Source organism: Erinaceus europaeus, chromosome 7 (genome assembly GCF_950295315.1).
Source record: "Erinaceus europaeus chromosome 7, mEriEur2.1, whole genome shotgun sequence".
Classification (NCBI taxonomy): domain Eukaryota; kingdom Metazoa; phylum Chordata; class Mammalia; order Eulipotyphla; family Erinaceidae; genus Erinaceus; species Erinaceus europaeus.
The window spans coordinates 13,128,905-13,143,322 of NC_080168.1; the positions used below are offsets into that span (position 1 = coordinate 13,128,905).

The following is a 14,418-nucleotide window of genomic DNA, read 5'->3' on the forward strand; positions in this document are numbered from 1 at the left end:
AGAAACAAGACAAAGAGACCCCAAGAGGAAGAGCTGGTGATCCATGGGTCCCCTCCCCATGAGGGTCCTCCATCCCCTGGCCTCCCCCTCCAGCCATGGGCCGTGCCTAGTTGCCCCACATTTCTCTCTAATCCCAGGATACCCCACTCCAGCATGAAGGGGGCACCTCAGTGTCACAAGGGCTGGCCACCAGATCTATGCAGGAGTGTGTCACTGTGCCCCTTTGTTGGAGAAGCTGAGCTCAAGGCTGATGGGCTCGGGACACTGCCAAGTTCAGGGCTGGGGTGAAGGCCACTAGGCTTAGGGTTCTAAGACCCACAAACTGCTCTGGAGCACCCTCACAGCAGGGCAAGAAACCATGCAGGACTTGGGTGGGGGATGCAGATGGGGTGGAGGAGTTGACAGAAGAGCTCAGAGGCTCCCAGCCAAGGCCCAGGAGGAGAAAACTATCTTCTTGTGGGCCGGTGAATAGCTTGCTTGTTCGAGGCTTGAGTCCAGTCCCCACCACATGGAAGGAAGCTTCAGTGCTGTGACATCTCCCTCCCTCTCTCTGTCAGAAAGCAATAAAAAAGGAAGGAAGGAAGGATCTTCCTACAGCCATAGAAATAACTCAGTGACTCAGTGGGCAGAGTGCGTGCTTTGCCTGTCTGAGGTCCCAGATTTGATCCCCAGCTTTGCATTCATCCAGCCTCTGCCTCTCCCTCCTCTCTCCTGTCCTTCCTTTTTTACCCCACTCCATATATATATAATTTTTTACTTTTTATGAGAGCACTACTCAGCTCTGGCTTATAGTGGTGTGGGGGGCTGAATGAACCTGGGACTTTGGAGCCTTGGGCATGAAATTCTCTTTGTTTTTATTCCTTGTTTTTTTTTTTTGTTTTTTTTTTTTGCATCCAGGGTTATCGCTGGGGCTTGCTGCTGGCACAATGAATCCACTGCTCCTGGAGGCCATTTATGCCCCCACTGGATAGGATGGAGAGGATGAGAGCCATATAGACACCTACAGACCTACTTCACCATATGTGAAGCAACCCTCCTGCAGGTGGGTTGCTGGAACCGGGATTCTTGCAGGGGTCCTTGAGCCATGTACTATGTGCACTTAACCCAGTGCGCCACCGCCAGACCCCCATGAAAGTCTGCATAACCATTATTGTTGTTAATATTTCGGAAGGCTCTTGCCGGCCTGGCTAGCTTCACGGGCGGGTAACAGAGACGCGGAGACAACGGCTGGGCAGGGAAGCTGTATTTTTTTATTCAGGAACAACGATTCATAAACTAAGACAAACTAATCACCAAACAGAACTCTGCTGTCTCTTTGCGGCGGCACAAGCACTCTCCCTTACTCTCGAACTCAGGAACCGTCTCTTACTCTGGAACTCAGGAACCCAGGAACTCTGTCTCTCTGGCACTCTCTCTTACTCTGAAACCCTGAAACTCTCGAACTCAGGAACCCTCTGGCCCTCTCTCTCTTCCTCTCGAACTCAGGAACTCTCGTACTCTCGAACTCAGGAACTCTGGCACTCTCGAACTCTGGCACTCAGGAACTCTGTCACTCTCGAACTCTGGCACTCTGCCTTTTAATAAATGTCCTGGTACTTTGAGTTTCCCATCTGATTCATTTAATTTCAACACCCTGTCAAAAAAAGCCAACAAACAAATATTGAATTACATTTTGCTGGGGTTTTTCAAAACCTTCCAACTGCAGACTTCGAAACATCTTCTGTGTCTCCCACCCCGCCCTCCTTCCTGTATCACAGCCCAGCCAGAGACACAGGGCCGGGGCGGGGGGGGGGGGGAGTAGAGGCCACCACGGCCTACTTGGAACCAGTGGACAGGAGGGCGATGAGGCCTGATGAAGCACTTATAGACAAAATGTAATTCACTGTAGGGTTGAAGTTCTTCAATATAAAGAAGGAAGCAACGATGACCAGGACCAGGAAGAGAGTGTTGTTATAGAAGATGGAAAATGTAGTTGCTTCATAATCAGCAACTTCATTCTTCTTCCACAAGATCCTTTCATCCTTTTCCTTCCGAGACATCTTTCTGTTATCGGCTTCAGAGAGTTTTCGAGTCACTTCTTTGGAAACAGCATCCTTCCCTTCACACCACACTGGCTTTTACTTCTCCCCTACTTGTCCCTTCCTATTTTGTTATGCCCAAAAGGTTTCTGCCCCATGATAGTCTTTTATAGACTTTGTACATCTTATGCAATTACTAGATAGAAAGATAGAAAAGATGTAGAGATATTGTGAAGAGATGGTTGAGCAGGCTGCGCTTAAACCTATGAGATGAGTCTCTCCAGGTAAGTCTCTCTCTCTAAAGAGGGGTTGAGCACAGGAGGACGCATAAATCTCACAAGGTTGGCAGCCATTTAAGCCTTCCCTCCTCCACAGAAAGTCCTACATCTTCCCACCTGAGCATGGCATTCCTCTAAAACATTTAAGCCTGCTCCATTCCATTTTTCTTTACTGTGTCCATTTAGATATAAAGGGATAGGAGGAGATGTTGCAGAGGAGTTATTCTGATGCAGTCTCCGCCCCCAGGTTTTTCTATGCCCCGCTAAATCCTAGAGTGCCCCCTTTCAACCAATCCTGGCCCTACACGTCAGCCCTGGTTGTTGCCCAATAAAAAGCCCCCTCACCCCTCCCCTCTCTCTCTCTGGGCTCTCGGCTCTCCCTCTCTGAGGTCTCGCTCCCTGCTCCCCCCCCCCCCCCCGTGGTCGGCCATTGCTGGCTGGCTCCACGTGGTCTAAACCAAACCTCCCCCCCCATCATATTATAATGATTTGTGTACCCCTTTGCTCTGGACGTCCGCTCTCTTCTCCGTGGTGCAGCCCGACACCAGACCACCCCAACAACACATTATGCTCTCTCCCTCAATATTTTTAGATGTCTTACAGGGCTGACAAAGTAGCTCACCTGGTGGGGTGAGTGTTTGCCATGCGTGAGACCTACATTCGAACCCTAGCACCATATGGGAGGTGCCATGGAACCAGGAGAAATGCCAGTGCTATAGTCTCTTGCTCTCTATCTCAATGAAAACATTGGCCTGGGAGCAATTTAATAATACATGTGTGAGATCCCAGCTACGCAAAAATAAAGACAAAGATCTTGAGTCCCCCCCCACCCCTAGAGCCCACCTCCTCACCTGCTCTGAGTCTCCCCAAAAGAAGTCCCCCAAAGAGAACAGTAAAGCAGCTTTATTGGCCAGACTTAGCAGCAAGAATACAGCCAGGGGAGCTGGAGGGCATGGGGTCCCCACCAGGCTCCCAGGGAGAGTCCCCATGCATCCCTGCTCTGGCTCCTCTGGAGGTGGGGGCCGCAGGGGGTGCTCCCAAGAGGGCCAGAGCCGGGTCCATGCCTGCCCCGGCCAGGCCATTCGTGCAGGGGTGAGAGTGGGCAGACAGTCGTGCTCACCACACGGAGCACTTGTGGGTAGGGTTCATTGGCGAGTCCTTGGGGCAGTGGAAGGCCCGGCTGAACTCCTCAAACTGAGACACACTGCCCAGCACCCTGGGGTGGGGGTAGGAGAGAGGATAGAGAGTGAGATCTCCGCCTTGGCAGCCCCGTTGCCCCCCCCCCCGGCCGGCCGGCAGAGGGCGCACCTGTAGTGCTCGGGCGCGTGCTTGTCAGTCAGCACCTGCAGGTAGATGGACTGGGAGCGCCGCTTGATGCACCAGTTCTGCCCCAGAGAGCTGAGATGAGCCTGCAATGCCGCGTCCCTCCACGAGGGGCGCCACACCCTCTGGGGTGGCCCAGAACACCCACCTGGGCAAAGGCGATGAAGAAGAGCTGGTTGTGTGTGTACTTGAGCCGGTGCAGGGGGTGCTCCGGGCCGTGCTCCCGCACCCACTTCTGATAGGCCTAGGGACAGAGTGACGCTATGACAGCCACACTGTGGGGAGGGGCAGACTCACCCCTCACCCCAGGTCACCCAACTAGCCCCACCTCTGCATGCCACCCATGGTGCTGATCTCCCACTTCTCCTCCTTACTGGTGCTCCCTCACTGAGGAAGCCTGGCCCCAGGCAGGTGCCACCCCCTCCAGGCAGCCCTCCCTACTCTCCCTGAAGGTGAGGGCCTGGGAGTCCCTCTATTGCCAGTGGTTCTGTGTTCAGCCCAGGTCAGAGTTCACAAGATGGGGACAGTGGGGTTGACTATGTCTATGGTCCTGTGGCTGTCTGCACCCCCACTTCACCCCCTCCACCACAGGGATGAGAGTCCAGCTCACGTAGTATGCCAGCTTGAGACCACCCATGTCTGCGATGTTCTCACCCAGCGTGTGCTTCCCGTTCACCTAGCGAGAAGGAAGAAGCAGGGCTGTGTGTGTGGGAGTCTGAGCCCCAGTGTGACCCACCTTCTGCTTCTTGGGGGGTCCTGCCCCTTTGTACCCCTGCACCTCATGAGTCTGTGTAACCCAGGGCTGTGGGCAGCATCCTGTCTGAGGGCAGGTCCTGGGCGCCCAGGTCTCCCGCTGCACACCCCCTCCTGCCATGCTCCCTCCACTTCTTGGGAGACCCCAGACTGCTCATCCCAAGCCTCCGGTCTGGGGGCCTCACCCGCTGGTTGTAGACAGTGAAGTTGTCATAGAGGTGGACAATGCACTCGGCCTTGCGCAGGAAGCGGCTGTAGGAGGCCTCAGTCCACCAGTGCAGCAGGTTGCCTGAGCGATCGTACTGGCCCCCTGCCGGCAGGGGCAGGGCAGTTAAGCCTGGCTCCATGCCTTGAGCTACAGCGCCTTGCCCACCCGCCAATGGGGTCTGAAAGTAGGTGGGATGAACCCGCAGGGCCTGGCCTGAACATGGGTGGGGTCTTAGACGGGCATGTATTGGAAGTGGGTGGAGCATGCAAGTAGGAGCGTCCAGGAAGTCGGTAAGGCCTGCAGGTGGGGAGAGTCCAAAAAGTCAGTGAGAGCCCTGGAGTCTCCCTCTGCCTGCAGGCCACCATGGGCCTCACCCCAGTCGTCGTAGCCATGGGTCAGCTCATGCCCGATGATGGTGCCAATGCCTCCAAAGTTCAGAGACCTGGACACAGTAGCAGTGTCAGTGCCCAGGCCCCAGGAGCCAGAGGGAAGTCTGCAGATACCAGCCCACTAGGCCCAGCATCCTCTCGGGACATGCAGAAGGGGTCAAGCAGACTGCCTTTGGGGGAGCGACAGGTGACAGCAGGGCAGGGGGACAGACAGGAGGGGACAGGAGGGTTCGGCCTTTTGCCTCCTCACTAGCGTCTATCTACTTTTGACACCAGAAGCAGCCTCCAATAGGGGGACATATAAAGGATAAAGACAACCGGGCAGCTTCCTAAACAGCCATGAGTGGGCTCATGTGGCCCTGGGTCCGAAGTTATGGCTCCCGAGCTCAGCCCCCCACCCTTCCCCGCAGACGTGGCTCAGCCAGGCCCCCCACTCACTGCGGAAAGTCGGGGTCGTACAGTGTGGGCTGCAAGATGCCCGCGGGAAAGACTGCAGGGAGGGCGTGGTTAGAAGGAGGCCCGCCCACGGGCCCCTCCCACTCTTGAGCCACGCCCTTTGACCTGCCCTGTGAAAACCCCGCCCACTGCCTGCTCCACTAAACTCAGATCCTTTCCTTTCAGATCCCACCCACTTCCTGGACCTGCCCATATTCAGGTTCCACCTACTTTGAGGCCCCACCCACTGACAAGCCCCGCCCCTGTCGTGTACCCCCTTACCCATTTGGTTCTTGTTGGGTAGATAGTAGGCATTGAGCGCCTGTGGAGGGAGCAGCCACCTGCAGAAGGAGGCTGGAGTGGGGGGGCTGGAGGGGTCCACATTCCCCCAGCCCAGTTCTATCCTCCTCCTCCATGGAGGCTGCCCTGGCGACCCAGCCTATGGCCATGTTCCATACCCTCCCCACTAGGAACACACAGCACACCACTTGTGCATGGTCGGCACCCCGAATGCCTGCATGTCCCCCTCTCCACGCCCCCCAGGCTCCCTACTCCACTTGCACCCAGCACCCACGTGGACTTGTCCACCTCGCGCCGAATCTTCTTGACTGACAGCTGGATGCTGAAGCGGATGCTGTTCAGGATGTTCTTGAAGTAGGTCTTCTCGTGGACCTCGAACTGCAGTGGAGTAGGGGCAGTGCTGGGGGCAGGACACACACCCTCCACCTGCCAGGCAGGGTCTTGCTGGGCTCTTGACTAGGCACCTAGGGGGCATGGGACACCTACCTCATACTCTTTGTCCACAGCCTCAGGCTTCAACAGGATGTCAGGGTACCCCACCATCACCATCATGTATTGGAGCTGCAGGCAAGTGGAATTTGGGGTCTTAAAGAACATCCTGGGAGTCGGGCGGTAGCACAGCGGGTTAAGCACATGTGGCACAAAGCACAAGGACCGGTTTGTGCCCCCGGCTCCCCACCTGCAGGGGAGTTGCTTCACAAGCTATGAAGCAGGTCTGCAGGTGTCTATCTTTCTCTCCCCCTCTCTGTCTTCTCCTCCCCTCTCCATTTCTCTCTGTCCTATCCGACAGCAATGTCACCAATAACTACAACAATAAAGAAATAAAACAAGGGCAACAAAAGGGAAAATAAATATTAAAAAATATTTAATAAAATATAAAAAAGAACATCTCCCAAAGCTGTAGGCCAGCTGAGGGGAGATGGCTGAGGAGCTCCACTCTACAGGAAGCAGCCAGCATGTACTGACCTTGGCCCTGGCTGCCGCCTTGGTCTCAGCGTCCATCCAGTCCAGCTCCTCCAGCCGCTGACCCAGGATGTATTTGATGTCTTCTACCAGTTGCTGCACCTGCAGGTCAGGGGTCAAGGGTCAGCCCAGGGGTCCTTAGGTCTGGGACCCCAGCACCAAGGAGGTGGGCTTGGGAGTGCTTCCTAATCATTAAGCACCAGTCCCTAAGTTCACAGTGTGGGGTGCTGAGTGCCACGCAGAGACCACAGAGGTGGGGAGCCTCCTAGGAATAGCAAGCTGGAGAGGCTTCCTGGAGGAGGAGGAGCTGGGTCCCTCCAAGAAGGCTGAGCTCAGGGTTGCGGAGGGGTTGTGAGGGTCCCCATTCTCTAGTCAAGGCCACAAGAAGTCAAGCCCAGCTCCACTCCCGCACCCTCCTCCAGGCCGGGGCAGCCCGACCTTGGCTTTGCTGGCAGCAGAGAAGTGCTCATGGACGAAGAGGGCGCCAAGTGCCATGCCAAAGTGGCGGTTGGCCTGACCCAGGCAGATGCGGGTCAGCTCCTGAGGCTTGTCACCACCCTCCATCTCGCGGGCCAGCTCGTGCAGCGCCTCCCGGAAGGGCAGGGACAGGTGCTCACTCAGCACCACCACCACTCGCCACACCAGGTAGTTGTGAAGGATCCTGAGGGTGGAGCAGTGGATGAGTGGCCAGTCCCCACGTGCACGGGCCTCCCTGGACCTGGCCTCCTCAGGAGCGACAGCCATTCCAGGTGCCATGGGGCAGAGACTAGAGTGGCCAGAGCCTTGGACTAGGGACACCCAGCAGCACATGCCTCTGGGTACCAAGTAAAGCACCTGCTACCAGGCAAAGCACTAAGTGTGAGGTCACAAGCCGCGTCATCTCTGTCTGGCTTTGGGGTAGTGAGGGGGCACTGGGGGTGACTGCCTGCATTGCAGCTGGCCCTAATAAGCCTCTGTTCCTCCTCAGAGTGCAGGGACCCAGGGAGCTGTCCCCAAGGTGTCCCCAGGTGGCAGAGTCCTGCCACACACACTCCCCCTGCCTGACATGCAGACTCACTCCAGCCTTGCTGTTCCCAGATAAGGAAGCTGCATCCCCCCTCCCCCGGGGAGGATGGGGGGGGGAGGGCCAGATCAGCACTTGGGAACCTAGACTCCTGCTCCAGTACTCTTCCCCTGCCCCCCCCCCAGTGTGACTACTGGAAGAACAGAGGTGGAGGTGGGAGTTCACAGCTTACTGAGCAGATAGGTCAGGGTGGAAGGCAGGGGTTGGTGTCAAGGAGTGCAGGGGGGGCTGGCAGCCGTACCTGCGGGGAGTGGAACGGATGAGCTGGGACACCTGCTGCATGTAGTCTGTGGCCAGCAGCACCACCTCCTCTTCCTCTGAGAAGTCCTCCTGGAAGATCTGGTCCAGCAGCCACTTCCACCGCAGCTGTGGGGCCATGGATGGGGACAGTGGGGCCAGGGGGCAGGGAACACAGAGACTGGGCAGGGGTCAGGGGCCATGGAAGGCCTTGTTGGCCAGTACCGGGATGGGAGGGGGGCCCTGAGTCCCAGGACAGGTGCTCGCTCCAGCATGGGAACCCCTACTCACATGGGGCGTGATCTTCTGCAGCTGCCCCAGTGTCACCTTGTTGTACACAGAGCTGACATCTCGACGGAGGTCATCGTACTCAGAGAGGGTGATCTGGAGGAGGAGCAGGTGGGAGCTGACTGCCCCTGCCCCCTGGCGACCCCAGCCCCCCCTGCCTGAAGGCCAGCCCCTTCACATTGGCCAGCTGCTGCTCCAGCTGCAGAATCTCCCGAGCCTTCTGCTCCACAGCATCGGCGCCCAGCAGGCTGAGAAGCCGCTCCATGAACACACGGTAGGCGGCCAGCACCTGTGGGTGGGGGGTGGGAGTAGACAAGTGGGTGCCAGGCCCCGCCCCTTCCTCTGGGGCCCCGGTTCCCCTGGTCCCGGTGCCCAGCACCTTCTCACTCTCCTCATCCTGAGCCAAGTACAGGGTCCTTTCGGGCAGGGTAAGCCCGTCCTGATCGATCTGGAGGGACAACGATGGGGGGGGGGCAGGGGGTAACAGCAGTCATCAAAAGGCCCCACACCCCCCTGCAGAAGGCTGCAGACGCTCAAAGACACTGGCCTCGACCTCCATCCCCGACCACAACCCTGCCCGGTCCAGCCTGGGGACCCCCACGACACCCCCTCTATGAGGGGCGCTCCGGGCGGCCCAGAGGGCTGCCCCCAGACCCCCGTGGGGACTCCCTCCCTGGGGCCCGGGCCTCTCCCGTGGGCGGTGAGCTCCGTACCCCGATTGCAAGGGGTGGAGCTGTCCCCGAGGCCCCCTCCTTGCAGCTGCTCGCGGGGCGGGGGCACGCAGTCTGGGGTACGCCCCGGCCCCCCACTCACGCGGATGACGTAGCGCGAGGAATTCCTGTCGTCCAGGCCGACAGTGAGCGAGAAGAGCGCGGCCGCGCTGTACACGCCCTGCGCCTTGAACAGCAGGCTGTTGAGGTCCCAGCGCTCGGCGGCGCCGCCCCGGTCCCAGCCGCCGCAGTCGGCGATGACCTCGAGCATGGGCCGCGGCCCGAGCCGCTCGATCTCCCGCATGTCCAGGCATGAGCGGAAGAAGGCGCGCACCTTGCGCTGCGCTGCGCCCCCCGGGCCTCCCGCGGGCCGCGCCAGCAGCCGCCGCAGCCGCTCCTCGTTCTGCTCGCCGATGGCCGCGATGGTGCCGTAGGTCAGCCGATCGTCGGGGATGGCGTGGCGCCGCAGCCAGCCGCCGCACGCGAACGAGTAGAAGTCCTGGCACGGGTCGATGCTGGCGTCCAGGTTGGCGGCCAGCAGGCGGGCGGCGCGCGCGAAGGCCTTGCGCTCTGGGCAGCTCTCGGGGTCCCCGCCGCCGCCCCCCGCGCCCGGGCCCAGGTACTTGAGCGCCAGCATAGCCGCCAGGATGGCGCATAGACCGGCGGCGAATACCAGCCCCGACAGCAGGCACACCTCGCGTCGGTTCCAGCGCGGCAGGCTGGTCCGAGCCCCAGGGGTGCTGCGCCCCGCGCCCAGTGGAAATCCGGGGGGCAGGGAGGACCCCCGGGCGCCCCCCGGGCCACAGCGGCTCACGTACTTGACCTCCTGGAACTCATCGTAGTGCGCCGTCATGGAATACGGGGTCTCCATGGCGCCCCGGCCACGGCTACTGAGCCTTGGTGATCTGGGCTACGGGAGGTGAGGGGCCTCGGGGCTGCCGGCCGGTCTCCCCCGCATGGTCCCGCGGGCCGAAGCTGCGGGGAGGAGGGCTGGGCTCAGGTTCGCACGCACGTCGAGGAGGGGCACCAGGCTTCGGTGCAGATTCTGGGGCTACAAGAAACTCCTTCCCCCCCCCCCCCACCTCCCTCCTTCCCCCCGAGCGCGGGGCTCAGGCCTGGGCGCCCCCTACTGGGCCTCCATCCCAGTTAACCTGCCCCACCACTCCCTGTGCAGATGTGCCTCTGTGGCTTGGGACGCCCCTCAAACAAAGCAGGGGTGCGCAGGGCCCAGCGCACAGTATGCCCTCAGGGAAAAGCGCTTTGTCTTCTCTCCACCTTTTCTAGCCAGGGCCCGTGGGGGAAGGGAGCTGGAGGAAGGGGGGGCGCCAGGGACGCGTCTATGCAGACCCTAGGCTTCCTGCGCTGCCGCCAGATGCTCTGGCAAAGCAGTGAGAGGAGCAAACTTTGTCCCCACGGGTGTCTGCAGGCTCCCCCGCCTTCAGCCCCATGTCCTTGCGTTCCAGGGCCTGAGTGCCCACCAGCCGGGCTCCCAGGGGGCTCCTGCCAGGGAGCACGCCGCTGGGCCGAGGATCCAGGAGAGCACCCCGCCCCCGACGGCCCTGGGAACCCGAATCGGTTGGGCTGCCACCCCCACCCCCACCCCCACACGCCAGGCGCCGCAGATTCCAACAGGTTCTCTCTCTGCAGCACCCAAACTTGCGTAAAGTGTCCCCTCCCCCGGCGGGCGCAACCCACCCACTGATCCAGGGAAGCAGCCAGGGAGCCGGGAACCGAGAACAGCTCACCGGGAACCAGGGACCAGGGAGCCGAGCCCCGAGCGCCGCCGCCACCGGATCAGCGAGGACGCAGACAAAGCCCGGAGGCCCGGCGCGGGAAGGGGCAGGCGGGGAGGGGGTCAGCCGGAGGTTGGAGGGGGCGCTTACCGGGCAGGTGTGTGCCGGGCCGGGCAGGGACGCGGCAGCCGAACCCGGGCGGAAGCGGGGTGGGCAGCCGCTCTCTCTCCCCGTGCGCCCGCCGCCGCCTCTGCCGCCGCCTCTGCTGCCCGCCGGCCCCGAGGGAGGGGGCGCGCCAGCGGCTCCACCCTCCTCGGTCCACCCCCAGAGCCCCCTCTTTCCTCCCTCCTGCATCCCAGCTACCTGTCAGCTCGTGGCCGCCGGGGGCGGGGGCGCGGCTGACGGACTCTGGCTCTGGGTGCGGGGAGACCAGGGCAAGCGCGTCCCAAGAGCAGCAGGAGGAGGAAGGGGTCCAAGCTCCCACTGGGGTCACCGGCCAGAACCGGGCTCGGGCTGGAGGGGAGAAGGCGCGCGGGTCTGTTCAGCTGAACCAGCAGGACTGGAGCACCGCGTCCGGGAGTGGGGGTGGGGGTAGGGGCTGGGGTGCACTGAGGTAGTGCCTGTACCCACTTGGTAGAGTCTGGAGCAAAGCCGGCTTCACAAGGGGGTACCCCTTTTGTGTAGCTCCTGCCCAGTCTTCCCCTAAGGTGTTGGCTAGGTGCCCTGTGCTCCCTGGTGGAGCACCAACCCAGCTGCTGGCGGAAGGACAGTTACTGAGGCTGCTGCCCCCTCCCCCAGCCCGCTCTGACATTGGCATCGGGGCTCCAGGAAGACCCCATCTGCAGGGGGAGAAATGAGAGACTGGAGGGTCAGGGGTGGGGGCCCCTGCCCAGTGCCCCATCCTGGTCAGGTCCCCACCCCAAGTCCCCACTTTTATCCAGCCACCCCCTCCTGGCTCCACTTGCTTTTTCAATATGGGACCTTCCTCTCAGACTCCCAGCCTCTGGTTCTGAGGCGGTTCACTTCTGCCTGGCTCTCGATCTACTGTATCTCCAGGCCTGGTGTGTGTGTGTGTGTGTGTGTGTGTGTGTGTGTGTGTGTGTGTGTGTTTGGGAGGGTGGGATACTGAGAACTCAGGGTTCTTTGGCTGAAGGACACTGTTTCTCAGTCCTGCCCTAACCCCCTCCCCACCCTGCTTCTTTGCAATGAACCCTACATAACAGCAGCACACATACTAGTCCGCTAGTTCCTGCTGAGACAGCCACATCTGGTAAAGCCAGCACCAGGAGGGGACTGAAGGGCTGACACCCAGTCCCTTCCCTGGGGCTGAGGCTGGGGCTAGGGCTGCTCACTCCTGGCCCTGAGCCGCCACCTCTGTCCCCATTCTGTGTGTGTGTGTGTGTGTGTGTGTGTGTGTGTGTGTGTCCCCGTCCATCTGTCCTGTCGTATCCAATGACCCAGGGTTCCTCTTCCTCCTCTATGGTCACCCTAGGGTCCTCCTGGACCGCTGCCTTCTCCCCAGCCCAGTGAGTCCCCAGTCCCTAAGGACAGGTGGAATTATGTAAAGTGCGGAGATTCTGTGAGAGGGGGAGGGGAGGCCAGGGCGGTGGCAAAGTGGCTCTTTGTGCTTTTAATCTGCATTTCCCCTCAGTCCCATCTCCAGGAGGATAATTTCCCAGCCTTTTCAGGCCCTGATTGGTATCATTTCTCCCGCAATGACAGCTTTTATATTCCCTGAAATGAATGCCGTGAAATTTCCAAGAAATATAAAAATGGATATTGTCTCAGGGAGCTGACTCTCTCCCCATAGAAAGGCATCAAGGCAAACAGGCATCACTAGGGACCTGCTGTCCAGTGGCTTGGGGGGGGTCCTCAGCCCCAACTCTCCCTCCTCCCCTCTCCTGGGCCAGAGACCTGGGCCAGCCCCTCTCCCTGACTCTTCAGCTGCTGTCAGTCTGTTCCCCTGCCCCCCAAGTTCAGACCAGGATCCCCCACATACACACACACTTGAGCTCCCCCAGACTGGTTGAGGCCTGGGCATGAGGATCCAGGGAGGTGACTGGAGACAGGGTCTGGAGGTCAATCTGCTAGCACCCATACACACCGCCCCCCAGGAAAGAGAGCAGCCTCCACACACACCTTGAGCCCTTCTCAGAAAGAGAAGCTGCACCCAGGTAAGCTCCAGCTCCCTCATCCTCCTTTTGGGGCTCTCAGCACCACCCCTCCTCTGGTCAAGGTGACCCCTAACAGAGTAAGAGTGCATGAGGCCCAGCTCAGTCTGAGCAAGGCAGCTGGGATACTGTGGGGGACAGGTGGGGGGGCAGTGGAGAAGCTATGAACTGAACAACCTTAGAGAGAAAAGGGGGGCTTCAAGGGGGGAAGGGGTTTAGAGTGGCCTCTGGGCCGCTTCCCTTACTAGCCCTCAGTGCCCCCCCCCCAGCCTGGCCATCTGGGGGGGTGGGGGGGGGCGCCAAATCTAGGTTCTAGATAGAGCTCAGAACAGCCTTTAGTCCCCAGGACACATGACAGTCATCACAGTCATGAGTCACATCCGTCCAGCTCACCAGTAAGGTGTAAACACTCAGCTTCAAATTGGGGAGCTGGGGAGAATGGAGGGGGGATGGGGCTGTGGACAAGGGGTGAAACCACACCATGCCCCTCTGGCCGTGTGCACAGGAACACAAGACCCCTCTACCCATGCTCCAACCCGCCAGCCTTGCAGCACCCTCAGGCTAACCTGCCTCAGTTGCAGGTAAAGGGGAGGTGACCCCCAGTTTGCCTATTCTCCTGTGGCACCAGCCCCCTCCCAAGAAGACACACACAGCCCTGGAAACACCCCCCAGCTTCCTGCCCTTCTCCAGCCTCCCAGGACCCATCCTATCTATTATTCACAGGGAAGAATGGATTTTTAATTTGAGAAATGAAATGACTCTCCCATGTGGCCGCAGTGGTTGGGAGGGGCAGTGTATGGGGGGGGGGGGACAGAACCAAGCGGCCACCCTTGCACTGCTGAATTAACTCTCATTGGAAAACTGGGTGCCCCCAGACAGCTAAGGGACACCCTTCCCCAAGACCCCTGAGCTCCACCAGCCCAGCCTTTATTCTTTCTCTTGCTCAGACCGAATGAAGTCAGGGGCTCCTAATGGGGTCCGTGCATGGCCAAGAAGGGTTGTGCATGGAGGGGTGGTTGGGTCTGGGCCCTGCTCTGCACCTGCTTTCAGATTCCAGGACTTCCAGGGCAGTCCTGGCCCCTCACCTGACTTCCAGGCCCTTCCTAGACAGGACACAAGAATCATCCCTGGGCAGACCCCTAGTTGAAGTGTCTCAGCCTGATTACTTCCCCAGGGCCCCTTTCTCACACATAGTGCCCCTCACCCCCAGGCTGTGAGTCTCCCCAACCTCTACCACCCCCACTTCTCTCCTCTCCTCTCCTTCCCAGAACTGAGCCAATACTCACACACCTCTGGGCCTTAATGCTGTCTGTTCTGCCTGCCTGGAAGTCCCTTTCCCCATCCCCTCTTCCAGTGGCCCACTGCCACCAGTCCTTCTTGGGGTGTTTGCCTCTCCTCTTGATCAAGTACATTTGGAGTCTTGCTGCCTGGGTCCTTACACACACACACACACACACACACACACACACACACACACCATATCACACAGCTGTGGAGCCCAGAGCCCAGCATGATGATGCCTCTAGTGGGTGTGGAGCCTTCTCAAGCA

The 14,418-nt window shown here is 59.8% G+C and overlaps 1 protein-coding gene across 4 annotated transcripts; it reads right to left on the bottom strand.

Annotated features, from left to right (window-relative positions):
• Positions 1-3,184: 3,184 nt before the first annotated feature.
• ECEL1 (endothelin converting enzyme like 1) lies at positions 3,185-11,431 on the bottom strand. 4 transcript variants are annotated; one of them, XM_060193777.1, is made up of 19 exons: positions 11,329-11,431; positions 11,062-11,211; positions 9,069-9,940; positions 8,635-8,703; positions 8,434-8,544; positions 8,259-8,351; positions 7,972-8,096; positions 7,106-7,328; positions 6,671-6,769; positions 6,191-6,265; positions 5,979-6,082; positions 5,687-5,745; positions 5,408-5,459; positions 4,955-5,022; positions 4,558-4,682; positions 4,230-4,295; positions 3,768-3,863; positions 3,605-3,681; positions 3,185-3,512 (listed from the first exon to the last, which is right to left on the bottom strand). In XM_060193777.1, the coding sequence occupies exons 3-19, from the start codon at positions 9,834-9,836 to the stop codon at positions 3,413-3,415; spliced, it is 2,310 nt and encodes a 769-aa protein (XP_060049760.1). In that variant the 5' UTR covers positions 9,837-9,940; positions 11,062-11,211; positions 11,329-11,431; the 3' UTR covers positions 3,185-3,412. The 4 variants fall into 4 exon arrangements, with proteins under 4 accessions (XP_060049760.1, XP_060049761.1, XP_060049758.1 ...); XM_060193778.1 differs by lacking the exons at positions 11,062-11,211; positions 11,329-11,431 and adding an exon at positions 10,849-11,012 and having other exon boundaries at positions 9,069-9,152; positions 9,300-9,940; XM_060193775.1 differs by lacking the exons at positions 11,062-11,211; positions 11,329-11,431 and adding an exon at positions 10,849-11,013 and having other exon boundaries at positions 9,069-10,029.
• Between the last annotated feature and the right edge of the window lie 2,987 nt (positions 11,432-14,418).

Excerpts from the sequence above, each read along its gene's own strand:
- ECEL1 (XM_060193777.1), bottom strand. The coding sequence starts at position 9,836 with ATGGAGACCCCGTATTCCATGACGGCGCACTACGATGAGTTCCAGGAG. Across the intron at positions 8,097-8,258 it reads TGCAGAAGATCACGCCCCAT|CTGCGGTGGAAGTGGCTGCT; the intron begins GTGAGTAGGGGT and ends ATGGCCCCACAG. Across the intron at positions 3,682-3,767 it reads TCTTCATCGCCTTTGCCCAG|AACTGGTGCATCAAGCGGCG; the intron begins GTGGGTGTTCTG and ends TCTCTGGGGCAG.